We start from the raw sequence: 23,198 nt of genomic DNA on the forward strand, positions 1-23,198 counted from the left end.
CAAGGTAATTGGGTCTAAGCCAAACAGAAATTCACACAGGAAATGATGGACAAATTACATAGGAGTTGAATGCATGTTTCAGCTGAAAATGAAGAGTTCCTAAACTAATTCATTTATAATCTCCTCAAAGGGCTTGGGCATTTCCTATCTGGGATGATGTAAACAGGCAGACTACACAAAAGAGTAAGCATTCTTCACTAGCAGCATTATTAAAAATTGTTGTTTAAGGTGGTAATGTCTGACAAACTGGAGATGTAGCGATGACCTTTAGGGCATAAAAATGCTAATACATATCCTTTCTCATCTGTATTTTTAAAAGGCCAAAGATCAATCTTATTATTTCATAGAGGAAAACAGGCACTAGCTCTGGCAAAAATGCCTTGCTAAAGCTTCTGCACTCCTGGTTTGTGAAAAGCCAGGAAGAGAACTCAGGTCTCCCGAGATGCAGTCCTGTGACCTATCCACTGGACCATGCTACTTCCCAGAATACTGTAGTTTTCAGAAAGCCCTGTATGAAGCAGTTTTTCATAATTAAAAACAAACCAAATGTCACAGCAAATATTTCCTATGTTAGAAGTTTCATCTGAGGGTCAAAATTAACCTTCCCAAATTACATATTTCCTTGTGGATATTATTCTTAGGTTCTGAAAAGTAAAACTACAGCTCATAAAAAAATACACCCTGAGGAACAAGATACTTCATTAATTCCTTAAAGGCTTAGCGTAATTGTTTTTACCAGAATAATCCTTCAACTAACTGGAGACTCTCTGATGCCAGTTCTTCAAGACTTGACACAAGAAAAAAAAGTTACATGTATGCAATTAATCTTACGTATTATCACCCCATATTCTAAAAATTTTCACATCTTAGGGACTTGCACCCTTAAAATGATGCTAGCTCAACTCTGTAGTATTTAAATTTTGTCTGGTTTTATACTTTTCAAAGTGTTCGTTTTTATCGTTTTATCTTAACCTAGTTTATGATATAGAAAACCTTTTATATTGGGATTTCAATAAGTACTTTGAAATACTTTAAATATGGTAAATAAACCTATGATGTTTATTATAGGTTAGTAGCATAATGAGAGTCCATTTCTGATTTGGACTTTTTGGGGTGCAGCAAATAGATAAAATAAATAGCACATTTGTCAAAGAGAAAGTAACATACTAAGCTTATTTTAAAACACGAACCTAAGATTAAAAAACCCTCCAAAATTTAGCAAAGTGGAGAAAATAAGTAAAATAGTGTTTAATTATATTTAGTATATTTTTAACCTTAAGAACAAAATAGGAACATGTCAGTAATTAGCTTTACAACTTGGATTCTGACATTTTTAATAATCAACATTAAATAATCAACTGACCTTACAGTTCATAATGAATCGAGAAGTAATACAGAAACACTGTATACCTGGGGGCCATGCTCTGCACTTTGCAGGAACGATCCACTACCCAAGCTCAAGGCAACCTTACACCTTGTAAAGCTACTTTATCTGCAGGAACAGCCTGTTGCGCTGAAGTTTCATGAAACACTAGACAAGTTAATGGTCAAAACAAAATATCCAAACCCAGACGCAGTCGAGGCTTTATAAAGGCACAAGTGATAGAAATGCAAGAAAATTATGCTTCATTTACTAAATAGCAAATTAAAAAGAGCTCTTTCTACTTAGTCTGAGCTCTTGTGCACAAACTGCCTCCAAAGGCAAGGAAAATAAGAGTCCCTTGTAGAATAGGGTCTGGACAGAGACAGTGTGAGGTGAGGGAAGTTTTCCAGGGAATATCAAAGATAGACGGTGAACAGAGCTGTGGTAGCCAGCTCACAGCTGCCTATAATTCCAGTACGAGAATCAAAGATAATTTATGAAAAGCTCAAGGAATATTTCTTCTGGCCTGGTGTGAATGTCAGGTAAGGGATTACTGAAGAACCTCAGCCTCTGCTCAAAAGCAAAAGGTTAAGGTTAGTCTTTTTATTAGCTTTTTCTAAAGCAAAAATATTTCTTGACTTCAGTGAGGTTGTTCATACAAAGATTGCTTGTAAGAGTAAAGATTACAGAGTTGGTAACAAAATCCAGATACTGGTGGCTAACAGTGGCAGTTTTGGGGACCAAAACATTTTCTAAAATTTAGTTTTCTTCAGTGTATTGAAATTATTGCTTGAAACTCCCAATTAGGGGTAATCCTTCAGAAAGGCTTAGTCTCTGGTAAACATCTATGTAAGAGACTTAGGGAAAGTCTTAACATCTAGTAACTTCCATTTCCCTCTGAGTAAGTGCTGAGTTTTTGAAAATCTGAGCGCTTAGTGGTACAACTGGGGGCTGCTGGATGCACAATTATTTAGAAAAAAAAAGATGGCCCTAATAGCCTCATCACCTAGTTTAGCTTTTTAGAGTTTTGTTAAATACTATCCATAGACATTGCTAAAGCAAATGCAGCCAGAATAAAGATGTTACATTTCACAGATTAGTTAAGAATGTATCTACTGACTAGGTAATCTAGGTGTTTACATTGGACTTAAAAGCAAAAGTTCAGTACTTCAAGTGTCTTGGCTACATATAAAATGTGAGATCTGGAGGTATTTCTACCTCAGATACATATACCATATACATATACCATATACATATAAACTTGAGGTGTTTCTATTTCCATTAGTTACTTATTTTCATTTATAGTGCTTATTTTCATTTATACATATCTCTATATATCAGATAGATACACGACAGGTATATGCAAGATAAATGAACTGTGCATGCACAAGTCCTACATCTGCCTAAAATTGTTCTCTATCAAACTGCACATCTGATAATTATCACAACTTTACTAGTTCAAATCAAATGTATTTTTCCTATACTGTTGGATGCTGCTGCTTTAAAACTCTTGATGAATTTCTGCTTCAGAGTATCTGCATTTTCCAGCTGAATGATAAGTTTCCATTGTATAACTTGCATCTTGGCTTCAAATACATTGAAATCCATTTGGATGAAAAGCCCCAAATGAGTAATGGCTATTAAAATTTCCAGACCAAAACAAAAACAAAACCCACATCAAGGCAGAATTAAAGTTGAAAAGGAATATCAGTTACTTCAAGGTATAAAGTGTAAAGGCATACTGTATAAAGCATGTTATAAATTATCCCAAAAGTAAACATTCCAAAAACCCCAGGAAACTCAGGATTAAGGATAAAAACCTTAAGAGAAATCCAAACATCTTGCATTATTGAAATGCAGCATGAAAGCCTCCAAAACAAACTTAGATCTGCCCTGCAGCAGCACCATGTTGTAAGCCAGCAATTATGATTAATGCAGTTTAGTATCTCTGGTCCTAAATTAGCCTACTGTGTATTTTCAGAGATAATAATTTTTCATTTTGTCCCTCTGCATGCAAGATGTGACTATGACAAGCAACAGAAGGTGAACAGGAGGAAAATAACGGCATATAATCATATTATTAGTTTCACTGTGGAACTGGTAGTTGGCTACTCAGAAATATGAAACATCCATCATAAGTATGAAGCTACCAGAACAATACTGTTGTATCATGCATTAATTATTTCACCACTGTGAGAAGAAACCATTTCTGGCTAGGCCAGTAAAAGTAAATCAGGAAAGGCTCCATTAGATTTAATAACTTGTTAAAAGACAAGCAAAGGGGATTTCAATTCTAAAAATTAAACACAGAAATGAAAATCTGAGTAAAACTTCTTATGCTGCATAGGTTACCTGAGTGGACAAAATTTTTCTACAGAACAATAAGAAAAAGAGTATGAGGAGATTAATGTTTGCCAAAAAAATAAAGCTCCAAAACACTCGCTTTCAAATTTGTTTTATTGCAGTTGGATAATAGAGAGAAATACCTAAGACCAAAATTAAGGAAGTCACATTTGTTTTTTGGAACAATTCTCCAAACTGGTTGTGTTTTATGACAAAGAACAAAAAGTTGCACTACATTTCAGGACATTTTGTTCTTTAAAACTGGTCAGACAGGTGGGAAATATTAAAGTACTACAAATTAAATGAATAATTTTCCACTCCAGCTTCATTTCCCAAATTGAGCAAGTCCAAGCGAAAGAAACCATGACTTTTTCTGTTTTGGAGATGCATATCAGCTGTGATGCACTTCAAGCTATATTAATTTGATTAAAAAGTTTATCCTTAATAACTTGAGACATCAATCCATGTATAGCTTCTATGGTGGTCTTGCAGCTGAAAAACAAGCATAAATTCAATGTTGGCCCAACAGTGAACTGAACTGTCATTTTATTTGAAGATATTCAGCTGTTTTGGAAGTTCAGGGTGCCCATAACCCCATGAATCTTAAAAACTGTCCAGAAAGGAAAAGTCAAACACAGCAATTTAGCCATTGTTGCCAATAGCTTTTTGTTGCTTAAAAGCTGAGGAGCACTATACACATAAAGTCCAATTCCAGAAAACTTATTTGTCTGGCAATTCAGGACATCTTACATTAACAATAAAAAGTGAGCTCTCTGGTTACGTGAACCAAAAAAAACCCCAATTCCAGAGGGAATGGAGCTACCAGTTGTTACCAATACCTGAAGACTCTCACTGTTCTCTACCTCGTGTCCTTTGCCCAACCCCAGGCCAGTGGTACACAGTAACCACAGCTCCTCTGAGAAACAGAGAACATTAAAGAAAGAGTTTCTAGAGCTAGACAGTTGTTAGCCAAAATAGGTAACATATGTAAAAGCCCCAAACAGCTGAGAGGATTCCTACTGATCCAAGTGTGCCTGGCTTATGGGGGTGTAGTGTCAAACTAACAAATAAGAAATGTCTCAAAGAGAACATACAAATGCAAGATCTCCATCAGCCCTGAAGGCATGGAGAATAGGGACAAATTACTACTACATAGAGAAAGGAATCGGAGGCAAAGGAAGCTGACTTGGAGCAGAGCTTGGCTATTGCATATGAACTCTTAGAAGATGGCTCTTAGAGTAAGAGAAGATATCATATAGCCAAGTGTAAGCACCTTTATGCTACTGTCTTACAGCATTGTTTTTCCTAAAACAGGTACACCAAATAATCCCTTAGCAAACTTTGCAACCTTATTTCTTGAAAGTAATTTAGGTGTCACTGAATAAATTGTCCTAGCGTCTGCACAAATCTTCTACTTTCCTTTCTCTATCCTTAGGAAAGATGATTAGTTGAAGAACATGCATCCGTATTAGTGTTACAATCCATTTTGGGAACTGCAGTAGCGTCTGTTACACAGGAAAGTAGAACTGATGATAACCACAATCCCCTCCAGTCTAACAATTTATAAACTAACTACTAATGATGACTAAATGAAAACAGAAAAGGAACATCTCTAGGAACACTGCAAGAAATAATATAGTAGGATGACCAAAGACTGAATTATTTCTTAGAGTAACTGTAAGTGAGAGTAATGTGAACATAAAATGCAGTCAGTATTACACGACACCAAACAGGAATCAAAATCAAACTTGTCAGCAACTCCATCCTTCTCATGTCTTTAAAGCATTGCTATTGTAACTGCTTCACTACAGGACCTGGGAGATATCACTCAACCTCGCTCTTGTTGAGTTAGGAACAGGCTTAACTCCACGGCAAATGTATTCTGCAACTACAATAGTCTAAATGGGTATCAACTTCTATAAAGTCAACCCCCCCAACTCGATCATGTTTCTCTAGCTGTTAACTTTTCATAACAAGGAAACAAATGCACAGAAGACACTGGCACAAGAGTAAAGCTGATTCTATTTAAAAAGACCATATTATATTTGCAGGTACACCCACCACTTCTTACTGTGAAACATCTTTTTTTTTATTTGCTGTGGAATTTAACAGGGATTTTTTGTTTAATAAATGTACTAGAGTTGAATTTATCCCAGAAACAAGGATTGAAAAGCCACTGTAGGTTTAATAAAGGCAAGATATTCTTAAACTCTCAAAAATAACTAGTGGAGTCTCTCATTCCTATCTATAATCTAATCCTTCTTATCTGTAATCTTGGTAGGTTACAATTTAATTGTTAGGTTACAATTAAAGGTATGACAAAAGTTTAAAACAAAGTAACACCTTTTAAAGGGAAGAACACAAGTATGTCTTATCTTACCTGTCTCTTGTTGCTTTTGCAAGTTTGTCTTCTGATTTCTTATCATGAGTCTCTAAACCCAGCATGAAACTGCCCCTTCCAAGCTGAGCTTCTGACTGTTCTAATTTTTCAGACAAATCAAAGACTTGGCCAGTGGTGTAGTCAGCATTCTTAAGAGAAAGACGGCAATAAACATACGGAATGCGAAGCTATAAACTCAAGCCTTTATACACAAAATAAACAATCTGAGAAAGCCTTTAAGACTGTAGTACTGCACATTTTAACCTGTATCTGCAATTGAAGTGATACAGAACATGAGTGGCACATGAGTTGCTGAGAGAAGCTGACCATCTGACAAATACCTAAAGGCTAAAATGGGTACTCATTGTTACTTTACACCCATGCCCTAAGTTATGAAAGAGTAAAAGTCAGTTGATTTTGACTAAGAGAAAAGGTATAAAATTGGCTTTTGCACAAAACAGGTTTTGATGTCAAGCTGTTACACTGAAGGTCTACCTGCAGTATTTCTGTTGCAACGTCATTTTAACAGTTCTATCAGGTTTTTTAAGCGTTTACTTAATCAATACTGTTATTTTAAGGCACACTACTGATCACAGTGCTGTAAAGATATATAAGGCTAAGAGGTGTTTAAGACAAAAATCTAAGTATATAGAGAACTCTGTAAAATTAAGTATAAGTTTTCCCTACCTTCTACTTTTAAAGAGCAGATATAAGGAACATTTTGGTAATGATTAGGAAAATCTTCCCCTACTGTTTAATCTGACAAATAAATCCTTAATGTGGGATCTGTATCTATCAGTGTTCCAATAAGCATTTTACAGTAGAGGGTCTGGCTTTCAGCACGAATGAATTACTATATGCACATGATAGCATATTATGGTACTTACAGTAAGCAAACTAGAAGAACTGAGAGTGTTGACCCAGTACTTGTTCCACAGAAGCTCAAGCAATTTACGATCCAAAGATGATTTAAAGTATGAGACTTCTAAAGCATAATACCTTTTAAAAAAAACATGCAAACAAAATAAGCTTCCATCTAAATATGTCGTACGGCTGTGACACCCGAAGTACATGCATCTCAAAAAATCCTTATGAATGGCAAATAGCTTCAAAGCACTGAACAATAAAGTTACCTCCAGTTCCAACTCTAAAAAGATTTTCAGTAAGTATTTAACATATAGCTTTCATACAGGCATACCTAAAACCCACACATACTGCTGTGTTCTATTTAATGAGATTGAAAGTTTTTTTAAATTATTCTCTTAACAACTTCGTGTGCAATGCAACGATGCCCCATTCCATGGTTGGGATCTTCAATACTGTAGTTGTTACTTACAGATGACTGCAGTTTTGCATGTATCACCTCTAATTCAATTAGCCCTGCTGCTAAATCTACATCTGACCCTTTCCCCCCTGCCCTAAGAAAGCACCACTACTTAAAGGCATTGAGGAATCAAGTGCAAAAGCTTTTAACCATCTTCATCTTAATATTCATAACAGAAAATATCTCCAGATAAATGACAGTAAAACCTTTACACCAAACCAACAGCGCTGAATCAACAAAGAACTTCAAGATTTGAAACACCCCGAGAAATGCACTTTTCTGCACTGAATCACTAACCTAAACACAAAACCTGGGAATTTGTGCTAGAGTTAGTAGTTTTTATGTTACTTACTGTTTACAATGTACACCAAAGTCTTCTATTTTATTAAGTGGAATAGTCTGGTATTCAGAGGGACCTTCATCTGGAGGTTTATAGCCCTAAAAATTCAAAGGGCAAAGATGACACAGTAATTTTGAGACTTTCTAAAATGTTTAAGCTCTTTGAAAGCACTTGACAAAAATTCCTAAGGAAAATGAAATTTCCCTTGGTAGCCTGAAATGTTGAATTTTCTTGGATCTGAGATTTACATGTGGGTTCGTTAGCAGTCATTACATTTGCAGGTCTATCGAAAAGCATGCTGGAAGCAAACTAGTGGTCATAGTTGAGATTTTTCAAACAAGATGCTAAGATACAATTATATAATTTCTTATATCAAAGAAAGAATGAAAAGCAGATTACAACATATAAACCACACTATTAACATTTTAATTCTGAAAAATTATAGAGAAGAATTAACATAAATATATTTTGATAAATGCTATCAACAACTATATCCATTAAAAAACAGCTACATCCAGCTATTTAATTTTAGGACAGCTCCACTATCTAGACAGTCTGTTTGATTTAACACTGCTAAAAATCTATGAAAAACAAACTAGCAGTCAACCTTTGTAAACATAATCAATATCCAAAGACACACAATAACCAGCATATCAGCATGTCCTTCTTTTAGAATGAACAGTGACATACAATACAGCACAACAGATCGAACTGTCAGATGATCAAACTGCAGTAATCTTTAGAACCAATCTATTAATGTAAAGACAATCTAGTGATCACACACTAGATAATTTTAACTATTTACCTTAGGATATGTCCTAAATGCTCCAAGATTTACTTTTCCTGCAGATATTGTTCTTGTTGGATCAATCTGTAGAAATATGGGTAATGCTTGTTATATGCATTTTATAAATTATTACAATAGTTTTATTTCAGAAACATTATTAGTGCAAATTGTATTAGGTTTGTCATAAACAGTACTTTCTTGGTTAGCGTCTGTTGGTATAAGACTCTCTAAAAACATGGGAATAACAATAGCCTTCTATGGACCATTTTTTCAAACTCATTTTCCTCATTTGCCAAATACTTTAAAGAAATTGCACTTCAGAGCTACAATAAACCTTAATTAAAAAAAAAAAAAAAAAGTATTTTAATCTTATAGCTACTAGAAGTAAGAAATAGTATTATGTGATCTGATGTATTTTGATGGAAAATACAGGAAACTGATGAAGGAATCTCCTTGCTAACATATTTACTAATGCTCTGTTCAATTTTAAAAATAATTGGGGAAAAAAATGTAGCCCCAAGGAAAGTGTTCTGTGAAATTGTGTCATAAGACAGAGCTCACATGGTGGAAATACTTCTTAATGGTGATTTCTCCTTTCCTGATGCAGTTCTACCATCATAGGTATATTCCTTCTTTTTGGGTAATTTCAGTCTTTTTTATTTTATTTCCTTCAGTAGCAATAGTTATACAAGTAGTACCTAAAATAAGGTTTACTTTCGATTTCAGATGTGATTTGAAGCCAAGTAGACCCTGAAGGGCCCACAGAATTTCCTCAGATTTTTTTCTTCAAAGACAGATTTTCTAGTGTATTTTTCCTTGTACTGTGCCATTGATTTAATTTAAAAGGCATTTAGATGCAAAGTAACAGAAGTCTGTGAACACGCTTTGCTCTGTTTCAACAGAAGCAACAATGAGAACAAAAGAAACAGATTTTTCTTCTATTGCAAAATATTGAATACAGATTGCTCAAAACAAATTTTTGCAAAAGTACCAAGCAGAACTTTAAGAGCAATGAATGGATTTGTACAGAGCTATTCACACCTGGAACAATGTAGTGAAAATGGCCTCAGTAAGCAATACTACTGGTTCAACCACTATGTGGCCAGCAAAGCAAAAGGAGCAATACCAATTTAAAATTTGGATCTAACACTTCCATCATGCAAAATACACACTAGTATAATGTTAACAGACAGAAATGAAAAAATTTCCCCTTGTCCTCCCAACATCATTTGCTATGCGGTTTTATCAACGACCAAGAGTACTTACAACCACTGCTACAAAAGGTTCTTGAAATTGCTGATTAAGCATCTGGGTACTGACGTCGATCCCAGAAAGCCAGCAGCCATAGCCAGGGTGACTGTGATACCACCCAATTGCATTTTCTAGACGACCAACCTACCAGCAGCAGAAGAAAACAAACCAAGTGTTAATCTCTGTTCTCAAAGTATCAGCTGCCCTCTATTGGGCTTTCCAGCATTACTACAACATTGCAAGAGGATAAAAAAATACCACAGCCTGCAATGCTAACTTGTTAATACTAAACAAAATACTAAACATTTTGCTAAACTATTTTCTAGAAATCATGCAATCTGTAGTACTAGCATTCTCTGTTGCAGCTACTACCACAGAACTAAGAACTTCAAGGAGCCAGAAGCTCCTTCGTCAATGACAGGTGAAGTGCAGAGGAGATTCCATGTGGTGAGATGGTACCTAAGCTGGGACTCTTCAGCACCTTAGTGTGGATATGACATAAGCATATATAATCTCACTTAATGTATGGTATGTCAGTAGAAAATTATTTAGTACAGTAACACATCTCAGAGACATATCAAGAGATTATAAGCAAGTCTAAAAAATAACTTCAGAGAGGCAAGTTTTTGAACACAAGAAGTGACAGAATTTATTATCAGTGCATGCTGTGAAAGCCAAAAGATAATTTTATATTTTTAGATTTTTACGATCAGAAAAACTCAAAATAAGAGTTTCCCAATAATATCCCTGGGCTATCTCCATAAATACTGGAAGAAAAACCAACAAAATTAACAAAAAACACAGGAGGATGCACACCATTGCACCTAATTTTGTTATCCTCTCTCAGGAATTGCTTACTGGCTGCTCCGTACTGAGTTCAGTAATGCTGGTAGAACTCTATATGCCAGCTCTTAACTGTGAGTTGTGTGTTTGGATTCATCACCTGCTTGGTTTTGCTGAATACCGAATATGCCAGGAAGGTTAAATCAGAAAAATTACAAGACGAGACAGAACACACAAACTGCCTACTGAATGGAACACTTACTTTATTTTTTAATTGGTGAATAATATTTTTATTTTCTTTAAAACTCCCATAATAGAGACAGAGAGACCAACCAAACACTAAAGAACATGTGTTGTATTTCAAAGTCAAATAACACTTTTTGACTGTATTAACACCAGATCCTGCCCATGAAGAAGCAAAAAAGTGTAATGTTGGCATCTGTAAAGCACTTAAGCAGGGGTATATATCAACTTGCAATCTAATATTACAAAAAGTTAATCCAGGAACAACTGTTTGCCAAAATCAAATGTGGAATCGCCAGCATGCAAATTCTGCCAGAGCACCAGTAAAGCTGAGCTATTATATTTGCAAACAAGTTCCATTTCAAAATTGTGAAACCAACTATAGACAAAACTGTACAATATAAACAACTAGAAAAAACATCACCTATCATATGAGTACTCCTATCCAGATAAAAGGAACTACATTAAATAAATTATTTCTAAATTTTATAATAAACAGAGGTGTATTATTAAAAAGTCTCAGAATATACCTACTTCTAGATTATGTTTATTCTTTTCTGATGTTATGATCCCACCTAATTCACATCTATTTAAATGTCTCCATCTGTATATAAGGCTGTGAATACAAGTACCCCTCTCCAAAATAACCCAAATAGAGCTCTTTTTTATCTCCAGTGAATAAGTAAGTGGCCTCTAATTTGGGTGGGTGTAAAATACTTAAAGGATTAAAGAAAAATCAAAGAGTAAGCTGGGCCTCAAAACTACTTGAGCTTTGAGAGTTAGAGTTAATTCAATGCTTACACATAGTGTAGGATTGCCCTGTATTGAAAGCAGCACGTCAGCAGGTGCTCTGATGTGCCATGCTAGTTTCTACATCAGCCACACAGCAGATTCATATTTGTGTTATTCTTCTGCATATGAGAATTCTACTGCATAGTTGGGCTTAATATGACACGGATCTCTGAATAAAAGGTGACAAAGAGGGGGAAACAGACATTTGAGTCAGTTCATCTGAATTTCCAGATTACAAATATGAATAATTAAGTGGCACTGAAACTTATTCCTTCATGGGCATTTTCTTTGCAAATGTTTTATCTTTATTTTTATGAAAAACAGCAGCATGACTATGCAGTAAGCCTTCAAAAAGCAAGAAGAATAAGTGTCATATTTCTTATCTACAAATAGTATCTTTAACGCATACAGATTTTATATTTAGTTTTGCATACTGATTTTGGAAATGTGTATTCTATCAGTAATTTTAGAAACACGCTCAGCCCTTGTTCCATCCACAAGCCATTAGCTGCAGCCACAAAAACACTTCCTGAGCAATGAAAATGTTTATAAAGGAGAACCCAGTACTTTACGACCTCCTGTAAAACATCGAAATATATACATGAGAATGTTTAAAGGAGCCTGTGTTCCTCGCTGCTGACACAAGTCCTCTTAGCCACGTTTGAAAAGAAACTGGACAGCCAGTTTCCCACAGCGGGAGGAGGGGCCGCAGGAAAACCTGCAAGCCCCACAGCATGTTCCTGTGCGATTACCAGATCCGCAGCCTCCTCACCGCGGGGAGAGAAACACTCCCTGCCACCTCCCCTTACCTGCTTCGCGTTTTCAATGTAGGCAGCCATGTACTCGTAGGCGGCCGCCTGAGCGTTGACGCGAGTCTCGGTGCCCTCCACGGGCAGGGCGAAGCTGTCCATGATGATCATGGTTTCCCCGTCCACCTTGCCCAACATCAGCCCCATCACCTCCAGGTTGCCTCCGGACCTGGCGTGCATCACCATCTTCAGCAGCGCCAGCGCAGAGATCTTGCAGTACTTGAAGTAATGATGGCTGCAAGAGAGAGGCCGAGCAGGCCGTCAGGGCTGGCCCCGCCACCCGGCCCTCGCCGCCCGCCCGGCCCGGTTCGCACACTCACTCTTTGGTCCAGGGCTTGGCCGCCAGGATCTCCTGCTGCTGTTTGCGGTCGTACTTGTAGATCTCGTCGATACTCTGCGCCTCCTGCATGTTGTTGGCCAACTCCCAAGTCTTCTGCGCCATCCCGCTCCCGGAGGGGCCGCTCCCCGCCGCCGCCATCGCCCCCCGCCGCCCCGGGCCGGGCCCTGGCCCGCCTCACCGAGTCGCCGGCGGAACCAACAGCGGCGGGGGGCGCGGGGAAAGGTGGTACAGTCCGCGCAGGCGCGGGGCGCGCAGCGCTGCGCCCCCCAGCGGGAGCGCTGGGCTCTGTGTCCCGGCCGGGTCCGTGCAGCGGCTGCTGGAGCCTGCGGGTCCTAGCGGGGCCGCTCCGGGCACAGCATGCGGCGGCCCGGCAGAGCCGTTCGCGGGCCGCGGTGCCTTCTCCCTCCGCGCCGCTCGGCCAGCCAAGCAGTGTTTCACAGCCAGCGGCCCGCGAAGGCCCCGGCTGAGGGGAGACTGCTGCTGCCGCCGCCTGCCTTCCCGCTCGCTGCCGCTGGTTGAAGCCGCGCTAGTGCGAGCCCGGCGCTGCCCCCGCCCGGGGAGGTGGCGAGTCACGGGCGGCTACGGGCCGTATCGCGTCCCGCCCCCCTCCAGAGCAGCAGGGGGCGCTGCTCGGCGCCGCCCGCCGGTTTCCGGGGAGGCGGTAACGCGCGCGGGACGCGGAGCGAGCAGCGGCCGCCGGCGCCGGTGAGCGGTGTGGTAGGGATGGAGCCCGGGACCCCGCTCCGCCCAGCCCGGTCCGGTCCGCCGCGCGGGGCCCGAACGCCCGTCCGCTTCCCAGCCCTGGACGTGCTCCCGTTCTCCCCTGCGGCGGGCGGGACGGGACGGGGGCGGGGGGCGGCGCGGGCAGCGGGTTGGGGGGCGGCGGCCGGGACTCGGGCCACGGTGGCGGGTCACTGGGTATCCCCGGGAGGGTGGGGGGCAGCAGGGCTCTGCCAGGCCTTCCGGTGGGAGCTGTTTGTTGTGCGGCCGTTGCCTGACAACGGCGCCGTGTTCCTTAAAGGGGCCGAGTCCCGAGTGTCGCCTCCCCGGCGGGCCCGCGGCCGCCGGCTCCTCACACCTGGCCCGAGGGGGTCGGTGCTTCCGGGGCCGGCGGAGAAATGCTGCCCTTGAGGGAGGGTGGGAGGCCCGGCCGGAGCTCAGGGAGAGGCGCTTCCCCGGGCTGTCACGCTTGGAGAAATGGACTCGATCTCCTGGACCTGAAAGTTTTCCGACATTAACGCGGGTTTGGGTCAGTCTGTGTTCTGGAAGAGTAAATACACCCACATGGCGAGGGGAAGTGATTCCCCAGACTCGTTGGTTGTTCTGAGGGTTAATTGTCCTCACAGTCTGGTAGTTTTAGTCAGAGTTTATCGATTGTGAATATCCAGGCCCTGGAATGTATTGTGCTTTTTCAGGAAAGAATTGAAAAGAAAGTAAGGTGAAAGGTACAGGAGATACATCTCTGGCAGCATGAGCTTATTCTAAATGCCATTCAAAGGGACAGGGAAGCAGCTGTTACAAGACCTTAGGAAGTTTGAGTGAAACTTTGAAAAATATTTCTTAGTGACGCAATTATGGGACCATATAATCTGTAAGTACAGTTATGAAACAGAATCATTTTGGTTGGAAGAGACTTTTAAGATCATTGAGTCCAACCATAACCGAACTTGGGCACTAAACCATGGTCCCAAGAGACTCATCTACACATTTTTTCAACACCTTCAGGGATAGTGACTCAACCACCTCCCTGGGTAGCCTGTTCCAGTGCCTGACAACCCCTTCTGTTAAGACGTGTTTCCTAATATTCATATAGTTGCTTTTTTTAAAGCACTTCCATCCTTGCCACTCCTGCTGCAGTTTATATGAATGTGAATTGCCATTTTGCCAGTTTCTCTGGTGCCATTTTAGTGTTATTGTAACACAGAATAGATGAAATCAGTCTACTTAACATGTGCTGACTTTAAATTTTGTGCTCTGTTTTCTTGAGCAAATAGGAGGGAAAGAATAAAAAGGAATGCAGTAAGTGTTCCTTTGGGTGATACACAATATGCAAATATAGTACACACACTACAACACATGCAAATAGGTGTTTTGAATATCTTGAATACAGAGACGTGCATTATTAAATCAATTCGAGTATAGATCTAATAAAAAGATAATGTTCAAACTTTACTTATTGTGTTGAATATCTATATCCTTTCTATTGCCTGGTGAATTTGGTTAAGTTGTAGTCTGCCTGGCTGACTCTAATTACTCAGAGTTGCTTTTGTGCAAACTCCCAGTTCAAAAGAAAAAAAGGTTATAAAACACTAAAGTCTTCTCAAAAGTGAGAACCTGTTAAATATATTTTATGGGATGCTTTCAGGCAGTAGTTTGGTATATGGTAGCAGTATGTTTAATGCAATTTCACTTTGAATAATATAGTGTTTTGGGAATGCAAATACTTCCAAGATTTAAAGATAGAAGAGCTAAAGGGAGAGCTGATAGATCTATGCTACAAAACATTTTTTTTAATAGTATTTACATAATATTGTGTTAAAACAAACAAACATGAAAAATATGGTGTTGCACCTTGTAATTTTGGGGGCTTATGGTTTATCCTTGGGTTTTCAGATGTTTACAGCACATCCTGACTTGCCCTTTTGCTCTGTGCATGTGCCCATGGCGCCATGTCTCCAAGCTTAGTTTTGAATCTGTCACTTAGTAAATGTAATAATTGCAAGGTTCTAGAAATGCACAAAATGCATTCAGACACGTTGCTAAACTGAAAATAGATTATTTTATTTTGAATTGAAGTGGTTTTAGAGTGGCAGGCTTTACCTGGGTACGTTTATGCAGTAATGTGAAGCCAGTCTGAAGTTAATGGTTTGCTGTGAGTTTAGTGCTGTCACCTCCGAGAGAGTTCGCTGCTTAACTGGGGGCTGCAGTAGCACTCTTTTTAGATATAAATGTATTGTTTCTTTATTTTTGTTGTAATTAGTCACTATCTCTTTACTTGATACAGTAGATGATAAAATTGGTTAATATTCAGGAAGATATTTGTGTATGCCTTACATTTAAATTTTTTTACATATCCTTTGCCTAGGATATGTAACTTTTGTTTTTTCATTCTTTCAATGTAATATACCTTTTTTTGCTTATCTTATAAAGTTTGTACCCTTGCATATTTTAAGCAGATCAACTCAAGCAGAAGGGTGTAAGACATAAAATATCTAGCTTTTTTCTGAGGGGCATTTTGCCACATTTCCTGGCTATTTATCTGTATTAAAGGTATGCTGAATCAACAGTACTCTAGTATTAGTGGTTTTAGTGTTCTCCAAGGCTTGGAGTTATGAGCTTTCTTCACACCAATTGAATTGCCTGTGTAGTTCAACTGTAACTTTGTCTTTGTTTTTTAAATTATTATGTTGCTTTTTTGAGAAATATGATAGGAGTGCAAAATGCTAGAATATTAATTGTGTTCCTTGTGCTAGATAGAAAAAATACTGCGAATATTCCTTCACTTGTATCCTCTCCCAGAATGGGTCTGGTACCATTTCAATACAGTGATTTGGAAACAGTTCTAGAGTTTATAAATGTTATTGTAAATAGAGGTAAGAAATGCAGATGTTAGAAGCTTTTGGGAAGACTTCTCACAGTGCCTCCTTCTGCGTGTGGTCATTTTGCTCTTGGTGGCCCTGCAGCCAACTTTTAAATTCTTTAGCATGACAAGTTGTTTCATCCATTCAGAACATTTTTTTCATTATTCTTATGTAACCTAATAGGCTAAATAAAATTTATCAGTGCCTGGAAACTTAGCCTCTTTTAGATTTCTTTTATCTTTTATCAGTGTGCAAAACTAATGAGATTAAAGATTTAGGGCAAATCAGATGGGGGAGTTTATTTTTGGAGTTGATTGTCCTGTATTACCACTAGGAGTTGTAAATAGGTTGTCCTAGTTCTGCCTCCTTTTAAACTATATTATAATTTTATATTAGGAATCCAACTATGGCATTAATGTAAGAGAAACAGTTTAAAGGAAAACATTCTAAGGAATACATCAAGTATATATATTCCTTAAATTAAGTTAGCATGCAATTACTTGAATACATCTGGTGGAATTTTGATTTTTTTCTCTTCATCTTACTTCTAGTAAGCGTTTATCACAATCTCTCTGGACACATTAATTTTTGTTTACCCCTGTAGTATTTTATTCTGCTGGTCTTTGATGACTTTTTTTTTTTTTTTTTTAATTCTTGATGCTCTTCCTGAAAATGGTTTGTAATATACTTTTATCATTGGCCTGTTGTTTGCTTCATACAATCTGTGGGCTTTTGAAAGACAGTGAATTAGCCTCCACAAAACTGCTGTACAGCCTGAGCTTAGATACTGGATGTGATGGGATTATCTAGGAACCTGCACGAGCAATCCCATTGCTTAAGTTGTGTGGGTAGCGTTTGAGGGTCATAATTTTCTTCTCCATTTCATGCTTTCTTTAAGCGTGGAACATAACATATGGAGGCTTTTTTTATCCGTATGCTTGGTTTTGCAAAACTTCTCCAGTGAAGTTGGTAAAGGCGCTGAGCGGAGATGAGGATGAGTAGGCTTGTATGCAGCTGTTCTTTTTATTTTCCTCTTTCTTCTTTCCATGGTTACTTACTATGCAGCTTTGCAATATTTTTATTTTCGGTAAGACTGTGTGAACAAAGAATATTCAAAGTCTGAGTGTGTGCCTTAACTTCTGTACAGTTCCACTGTAATGAATTTGATCCACTTTAATTTTTACTCTGAGGTTGTCTAGGAGAAGCAATATACAGTAAATGGCATGAATAAGATGATAAAATTTCTGCTCTGAAGGGCTTTCAGTTAAATATGCAAGATGCACAACTAATGGAAGAGACATAATCTGCTGTTTTCTTACAGATGAGTGGCATGTCTGATTGTAACTCAGGGCTGCCTGATATCAACAAATATTGCAGAATTGTAGCTGTTCTTACTGCCTCTGCTATTTTATTGGTACAGGAGATAATGATACACTGAAATATATTCCAAAAACACTATGCATGTATTTTTGTGTTTTATGGGGTTGGTGTTCTGTTTGTTTTTTTTTTTTTTTCTTTGAATACATTTGATGTTTTTTTAAGATTTCTTGTGGTAGTAAGTTAAGTACACAATTGATTGTATGATTTGGTCTTTTCAGACTATATGTATATTTTACACTTTTTGTACTTTATTATTCCTTTATTCCATTTTTTTTTTTTTCTGTTGTCCAATTTTTATATTATAATTCACTAACAATAGCTTGTGTTAGTGTGTAGTGAAGGGCCATTGGTATAGTTCCAGCTAAAATGCCCCCAACCCTAAAACACTTTAACCAAGTCAGAAAAAAAGATTAGAGAAATATCTTCAGTTTTATGATCTGGAATCTTTGCATTTTCTCTATGGCGAAACATCAACTAATGTCCTCCATAAGTGGGTTTCCTGAGTCAGCAAACATCTTAAGGCTTGTAGTTCTGAGAGAGAAACTTGAATATTACTAAACTACTGTCTTAAGCAACTGCAATTGAGCTTTGAGGTTCTGATGTAGAGGAAATGTTCTGTGTCTTTTCTATAACCTTAGAAATTATGGCGGATGATTTAGACAAATTTATTGAAGATCAGAAGGCCAAGTTGGCACAAGATAAGGCAGAACTTGAAAATGATCCACCTTACATGGAAATAAAGGTAAGAGTATTTAATAGGTTTCCTGAATTTAAACATTTATGTTGCTAGGGTCTTGATTTAAGCTTGCTTTTACTATGCTCTTATTATTGTTCCTTACCCACTCCCTAGGGAAGCTGCTTAGCAGGGATCTGTTCTCTTCCCACTCCAGAGTGTTAGGATGGGGATAGAAGGTGTAAATATCCTCAAAATTGCTGTTAGGGAAACTAAGAAATATAAAAGACTAATTAAGTAATCTAATCAATGAAACAAAACCTGTTCTTATCGCAGTTTTCCTATTAGAAATTTTATTACCTAATTCAGAAGCTATAAAGTTTTTATAATTTGCAGATCTTCATTAAGTTGTTTAATAGTGCCAGTACCTGGCAAGAAGCTCTATCTAAATAATTCAAACTAGCTAAGTAATGTGGTAACTAAAAAAAATCCTCAGTGAAAAAAAGGAGGTTTGATTTGTCTGATGTTTGACTTACGAAGTCCCAAACAGCTTAAACTTTTAACAAGCAATTATAATATTTGGTAATATATAAGTATTTTTACCTAGTTACAATGATTATATCTGGAAAGTTTTATTAATTCACTCCAGAAATTTAATTCTTAGGGAGCTGTGAGGAGTCGAGCTTTATTTAGTTTTGCCTCCTCTGCTCAGAGCAAGTCTAAAGAGAAGGAGAATTTTTCCAGCCTATAGTTTGAAAAAGTCCTAAGCTGTATGGTGTAAAGGATGGTTGCAGGGAACATGTGTGTTTGAACCTGCCCTGTAATACCCCATAATTCTTCCATAGTTTGAAGCCGGGTGCAGTACCTCAAATCAGCTCACATAAAAAACCCAGAGATGATATGTGTAAACTATGAAACAGTTGTGGATTATGACATGCTTTATAACATGAAATATGTTGACGATGGATATTCTTGTTTATGACATGGAATATATTGAATATATTGAACTAATAATTCCTGTGTTGTAGAGGAGTACTACTTTTGGTAGTATTAGTGAAATGTGTAACCTGCTTAATGTGTTAATCCAGCATCACCTTCAATCTCTCTGTTGTCCAGTGCTAATATAATAATTATGTTAATAATGTTGTTCTTTTATGTGATATTTCTTTTGCTTTGTGATGGAGCAAAACATTTTGTTTTATTTTCAGAAAAAGGAATCAGAGAAGCTTTCTGAGACTAGCAAAATGTTAATCTCCATGTCTAAAGAAAATATACCTCCAAATAGTCAACAGAACTATCCTTCAGGTACAGTATATTTGCTTATATGTCTTCGAGATTTAAGTAGCATTTAATTACCTTAGAGAATTTTTGGAAGGGAATTACTGGTTTGGATTTTTAATTATAAGAAGGTAATTATAATTCAAGTGCATACGAATTCTTAAGTTTTCTAAATATTTTGGGATTGTGTGGAATTCTTTTTTGTAGTTATGCTTTTGTTAGTAAGGAAAATATGCCAACCACTTTATTTTTCTTCTTGTAAAAGTAGCTCAATTTAAAACAAAACAAAAATAAAAACCAAACGAAAAAGCAGTTTGCCAGTCCATGATAGATTATCTGTCCTTTCCTGTTGTATTTGGGTGGAGCAGAATGTAATGTGCCAGCTTTCCTTACTTGTCTTATGATCTCCTCTCTGTCGGCACTGCTGTTTTTCCATAGTTACACTTGTGTAACTTAGGTTTGTCTTGACAGCGTTAGAGCTTTTCCGTATCCTATTTCTTGTCAGTAGGTAACTCTTTTAATGTGTAGGCACTTCGGTTTTGTACCTCATTGGTTTTCATACTGTGCTTACTGTAATTCTCTAGTAATTCTGCAGCTTTCAGTGGGAGTAAAAGCTGTCCTTTTACTTTAAAGAAGATATGTCAATAGATATTTGATGTTGATTACAACATTGCTTGCTGCCAGAAGTCATAATAGATAAACTTGGTTAGAGGACAGCACTTGAATAAGTGTCTACCTTCCATTTTTGGCACTTTGATCAGCAGGTTCGTCCTGGTGTTGATGTTTCTTTGTTTAACTGGAAACACATAATACAGTCCATGGTAGTATCCCAATGGCTTTGACTGACTACTACCTAACAGTTATGCTATTTTAATGTAAAAATAATTTTATCTCTCATTGGACAGCTATAATAGCACATTTCATTATGTATTATTATAATTTGGACTTATTGTTGACACCCAAATATAGTAATACACATATAATGAAGTGTCGCAGATGGGGCCATTCAGGTGGCTTTAAGTGAAAAGTGACAAATAGGTATTTCTATAAGAATAATTTGGGCACTGACACATTTGGCTGGTTCTGCTCTAAAGCAATGTAATTTCCTTTGGATTAAGTCAGACAGGGACTTGTTCCTTGTTAGCTGCTCAGTATATTCTATAGTTCTAGCAGCAGTGTTGAGGACCAGGCTGAATGAAGTTACAGTTATTTCTCAACATATTAAATGCAAGCAAATTTTTATAATTTTCTTCTTAGTAAAAGGTTAAGATTTTAAATGCATTTTTACAATGTGATTGTGTGTGATTAAGAATGTGAATTGTCAAATAAATACAGCAAATACAGAATAGAAAACCAATGAAAAAGAGTGTATCTCTTGTTCCAACAAAAGAATTCAGACAAAAATAGCATGAATCTATGTTAACTGGAGTATTTTTGCCCTGCTAGGCTCTCCTAAAGCAAGTTTTTGAAGTAGGTAGTTTTGAAGTATTTTTGATATCACTGCCTGTAATTGTTCTCTCAGTGCTTTCTGGTGGCCAAAAAGAGGTCTTCTGTAATGAAATTAATCCCTCTTTTGTTTGAATACTTTATGTATTTGAATGAAAGCACTTGATTTAGGCTCTAGAAAGGTGTATGGACTGGCTGATCATTGGGCTGAGGCCAATTGTATGAGGTTCAACAAGGCCAAGTGCCTGGTCCTGCACTCGGGTTGTAACAACCCCAGGCAGCGCTACAGGCTCAGGGAAGAGTGCCTGGAAAGCTGCCTGGCAGACAGGGAGGGGGTGTTGATTGACAACCAAGCTGAACATTAGCCAGCAGTGTGCCCAGGTGGCCAAAAAGGCCAACAGCATCCTGGCTTGTATCGGGAATAGTGTGGCCAGCAGGACCTGGGCAGTGATTGTCTTGCTGTACCCAGCACTGGTGAGGCCCCACCTCAAATCCTGTGTCCAGTTTTGGGCCCCTCACTACAGGAAAGACACTGAGGTGCTGGAGAGAGTTCAGGGGAGGGAGACAAAGCTGGTGAGGGGTCTGGATCACAAGTCTGATGAGGAGCAGCTGAGGGAACTGGGGCTGTTTAGCCTGGAGAAAAGGAGGCTGTCTTATCGCAGTCTACAGCTACCTGAAAGGAGGTTTGTCCAGGGAAGTGGTCGAGTCACCATCCCTGAAGGTGTTTACAAGACATATAGAAGAGGTTCTTAGGGGCATGGTTTAGTACCAGAGTTAGGTTATGGTTGGACTCGAAGATCTTGAGGGTCTCTTCCAACCAAAATGATTATATGATTCTCACTGTTGTTGTTGTTTTGTGTAGTCATTTTTTTGTTTTGTTTTGTTTTTGTTGTTTTTTTCTGTACTGAATTTTACTGGCTCCTGTGAAATTATTGAACGAATCTTCACTCTGATGTGTTAGTTGCTTTTGTTTTTTTCCTTGTTCCCTATAGTTAATCCAGAAATAATTTTGTGTGGAAATGAAAGGCAAGAACAAGTAGCTGCAAAAACTATTTCCTCTTCTGTATTCTATTCCTCTTTACACTTACCTGTTTTTTGAGGGTTGAAGTGATACAGTATTTTTTAATGGAACTCACACTTACCTTGAGTGCGAATTAGGAGAAAAGTAACTTTCAAGTTGGAGAAGAACCTCCCATGCAGATTTTTGTTAGTAGTTGAGCTCTGCAAGCTGTTTCAAAATAGCGTATGACATATTTAATCAGGTATTAGGTCCTTTGGTTCTGCAGAACAGCTGCCTGACTCTTGTTTTGTCTCGTGGGGACACATTCTGACTTAACTGGCTTGGCTTGAGATAGTTTCAGCTGAGTGTATCTGTTTCAGGATCAGAGTGATTCCCAAGTTAACCTTTTTCAGCATTTATAGAATGTCATTTTTACTGTATGGACACCAATAGATGCCCTAAACATTTAAAATACAGGAGTCAAACAAATTGCCATGCAATAAATCGGGGCTGATATAAGAGTAAATCTTGTAAACCTCCCTCTGCCCTCTTACTCCATGCTACTCATTTTATATAGACCACAAGATGAGATGCTTTCAGAGAAACAATAGGAAATAAAAAAACCCCAAACAGCTGCAATGTATGTCGCTTGTTGTGTGGTTTTGTGGAATTCATTAGCTTTCTATGGAGAGTGGTGAAAATGGCTGCAGAGCTGGGCTTCTGGGCTGGAGAATATTTCTTATAATGTACTTTAATATGTATTTGGGGAACAACAAACAATTTGCATAGCATTACATTTTACCAGTACAGCTGTTATGAGACCTGACAGTAATCTTGGAAAAGTACTTAATGTGTGTTTTGGGCCTACGATAATTATAAACACTGAGGTGGAAGGAAAAAAATAATAATTATTACAATATGGTCAGGTTCCTTCTAGTGTGGAAGCCAACATTTTTCACATGCTTTGTGCTGAGTAAATAGCTTGTTGCTTTCTAGTGTAAAGTACGTTTTCTGTTGTGTGATAAGCCCAACTTAAAATATCAGAGTAATTTAGAAACTAACTTGTCAAAGGAGATTTCGTTTGA

The 23,198-nt window shown here is 38.1% G+C and overlaps 2 protein-coding genes across 9 annotated transcripts in view; one reads left to right on the forward strand and one right to left on the reverse strand.

The window, feature by feature from the left end:
* Positions 1 to 3,802: 3,802 nt before the first annotated feature.
* COPS5 (COP9 signalosome subunit 5) lies at positions 3,803 to 12,966 on the reverse strand. Its single transcript, XM_065053716.1, has 8 exons — positions 12,736 to 12,966; positions 12,416 to 12,650; positions 9,804 to 9,932; positions 8,556 to 8,621; positions 7,763 to 7,848; positions 6,974 to 7,085; positions 6,087 to 6,235; positions 3,803 to 4,198 (listed from the first exon to the last, which is right to left on the reverse strand). Exons 1-8 carry the CDS (start codon positions 12,891 to 12,893, stop codon positions 4,114 to 4,116), a joined length of 1,020 nt encoding a protein of 339 aa, XP_064909788.1. The 5' UTR covers positions 12,894 to 12,966; the 3' UTR covers positions 3,803 to 4,113.
* A 296-nt stretch (positions 12,967 to 13,262) lies between these two features.
* Positions 13,263 to 23,198, forward strand: part of CSPP1 (centrosome and spindle pole associated protein 1) — a 66,640-nt gene continuing 56,704 nt past the window's right edge. For 6 of the 8 annotated variants that reach the window (XM_065053694.1, XM_065053700.1, XM_065053697.1 and 3 more), the window contains exons 1-3: positions 13,263 to 13,460; positions 18,355 to 18,458; positions 19,598 to 19,694. In XM_065053694.1, coding sequence (XP_064909766.1) covers positions 18,360 to 18,458; positions 19,598 to 19,694 — 196 coding nt within the window. In that variant the 5' untranslated portion in view covers positions 13,263 to 13,460; positions 18,355 to 18,359. Of the gene's footprint in view, positions 13,461 to 13,507; positions 14,005 to 18,354; positions 18,459 to 19,597; positions 19,695 to 23,198 lie in introns of those variants that run through there. The other 2 variants (XM_065053695.1, XM_065053696.1) reach the window with 2 other exon arrangements.

The sequence above is a fragment of the Columba livia genome, chromosome 2 (genome assembly GCF_036013475.1).
Source record: "Columba livia isolate bColLiv1 breed racing homer chromosome 2, bColLiv1.pat.W.v2, whole genome shotgun sequence".
In the NCBI taxonomy this organism is placed as follows: domain Eukaryota; kingdom Metazoa; phylum Chordata; class Aves; order Columbiformes; family Columbidae; genus Columba; species Columba livia.

Excerpts from the sequence above, each read along its gene's own strand:
- COPS5 (XM_065053716.1), bottom strand. The coding sequence starts at position 12,893 with ATGGCGGCGGCGGGGAGCGGCCCCTCCGGGAGCGGGATGGCGCAGAAG. Across the intron at positions 8,622-9,803 it reads AACCTTTTGTAGCAGTGGTT|ATTGATCCAACAAGAACAAT; the intron begins GTAAGTACTCTT and ends ATATTTCTACAG. Across the intron at positions 4,199-6,086 it reads GCAAAAGCAACAAGAGACAG|CTGCAAGACCACCATAGAAG; the intron begins GTAAGATAAGAC and ends CTTGTTTTTCAG.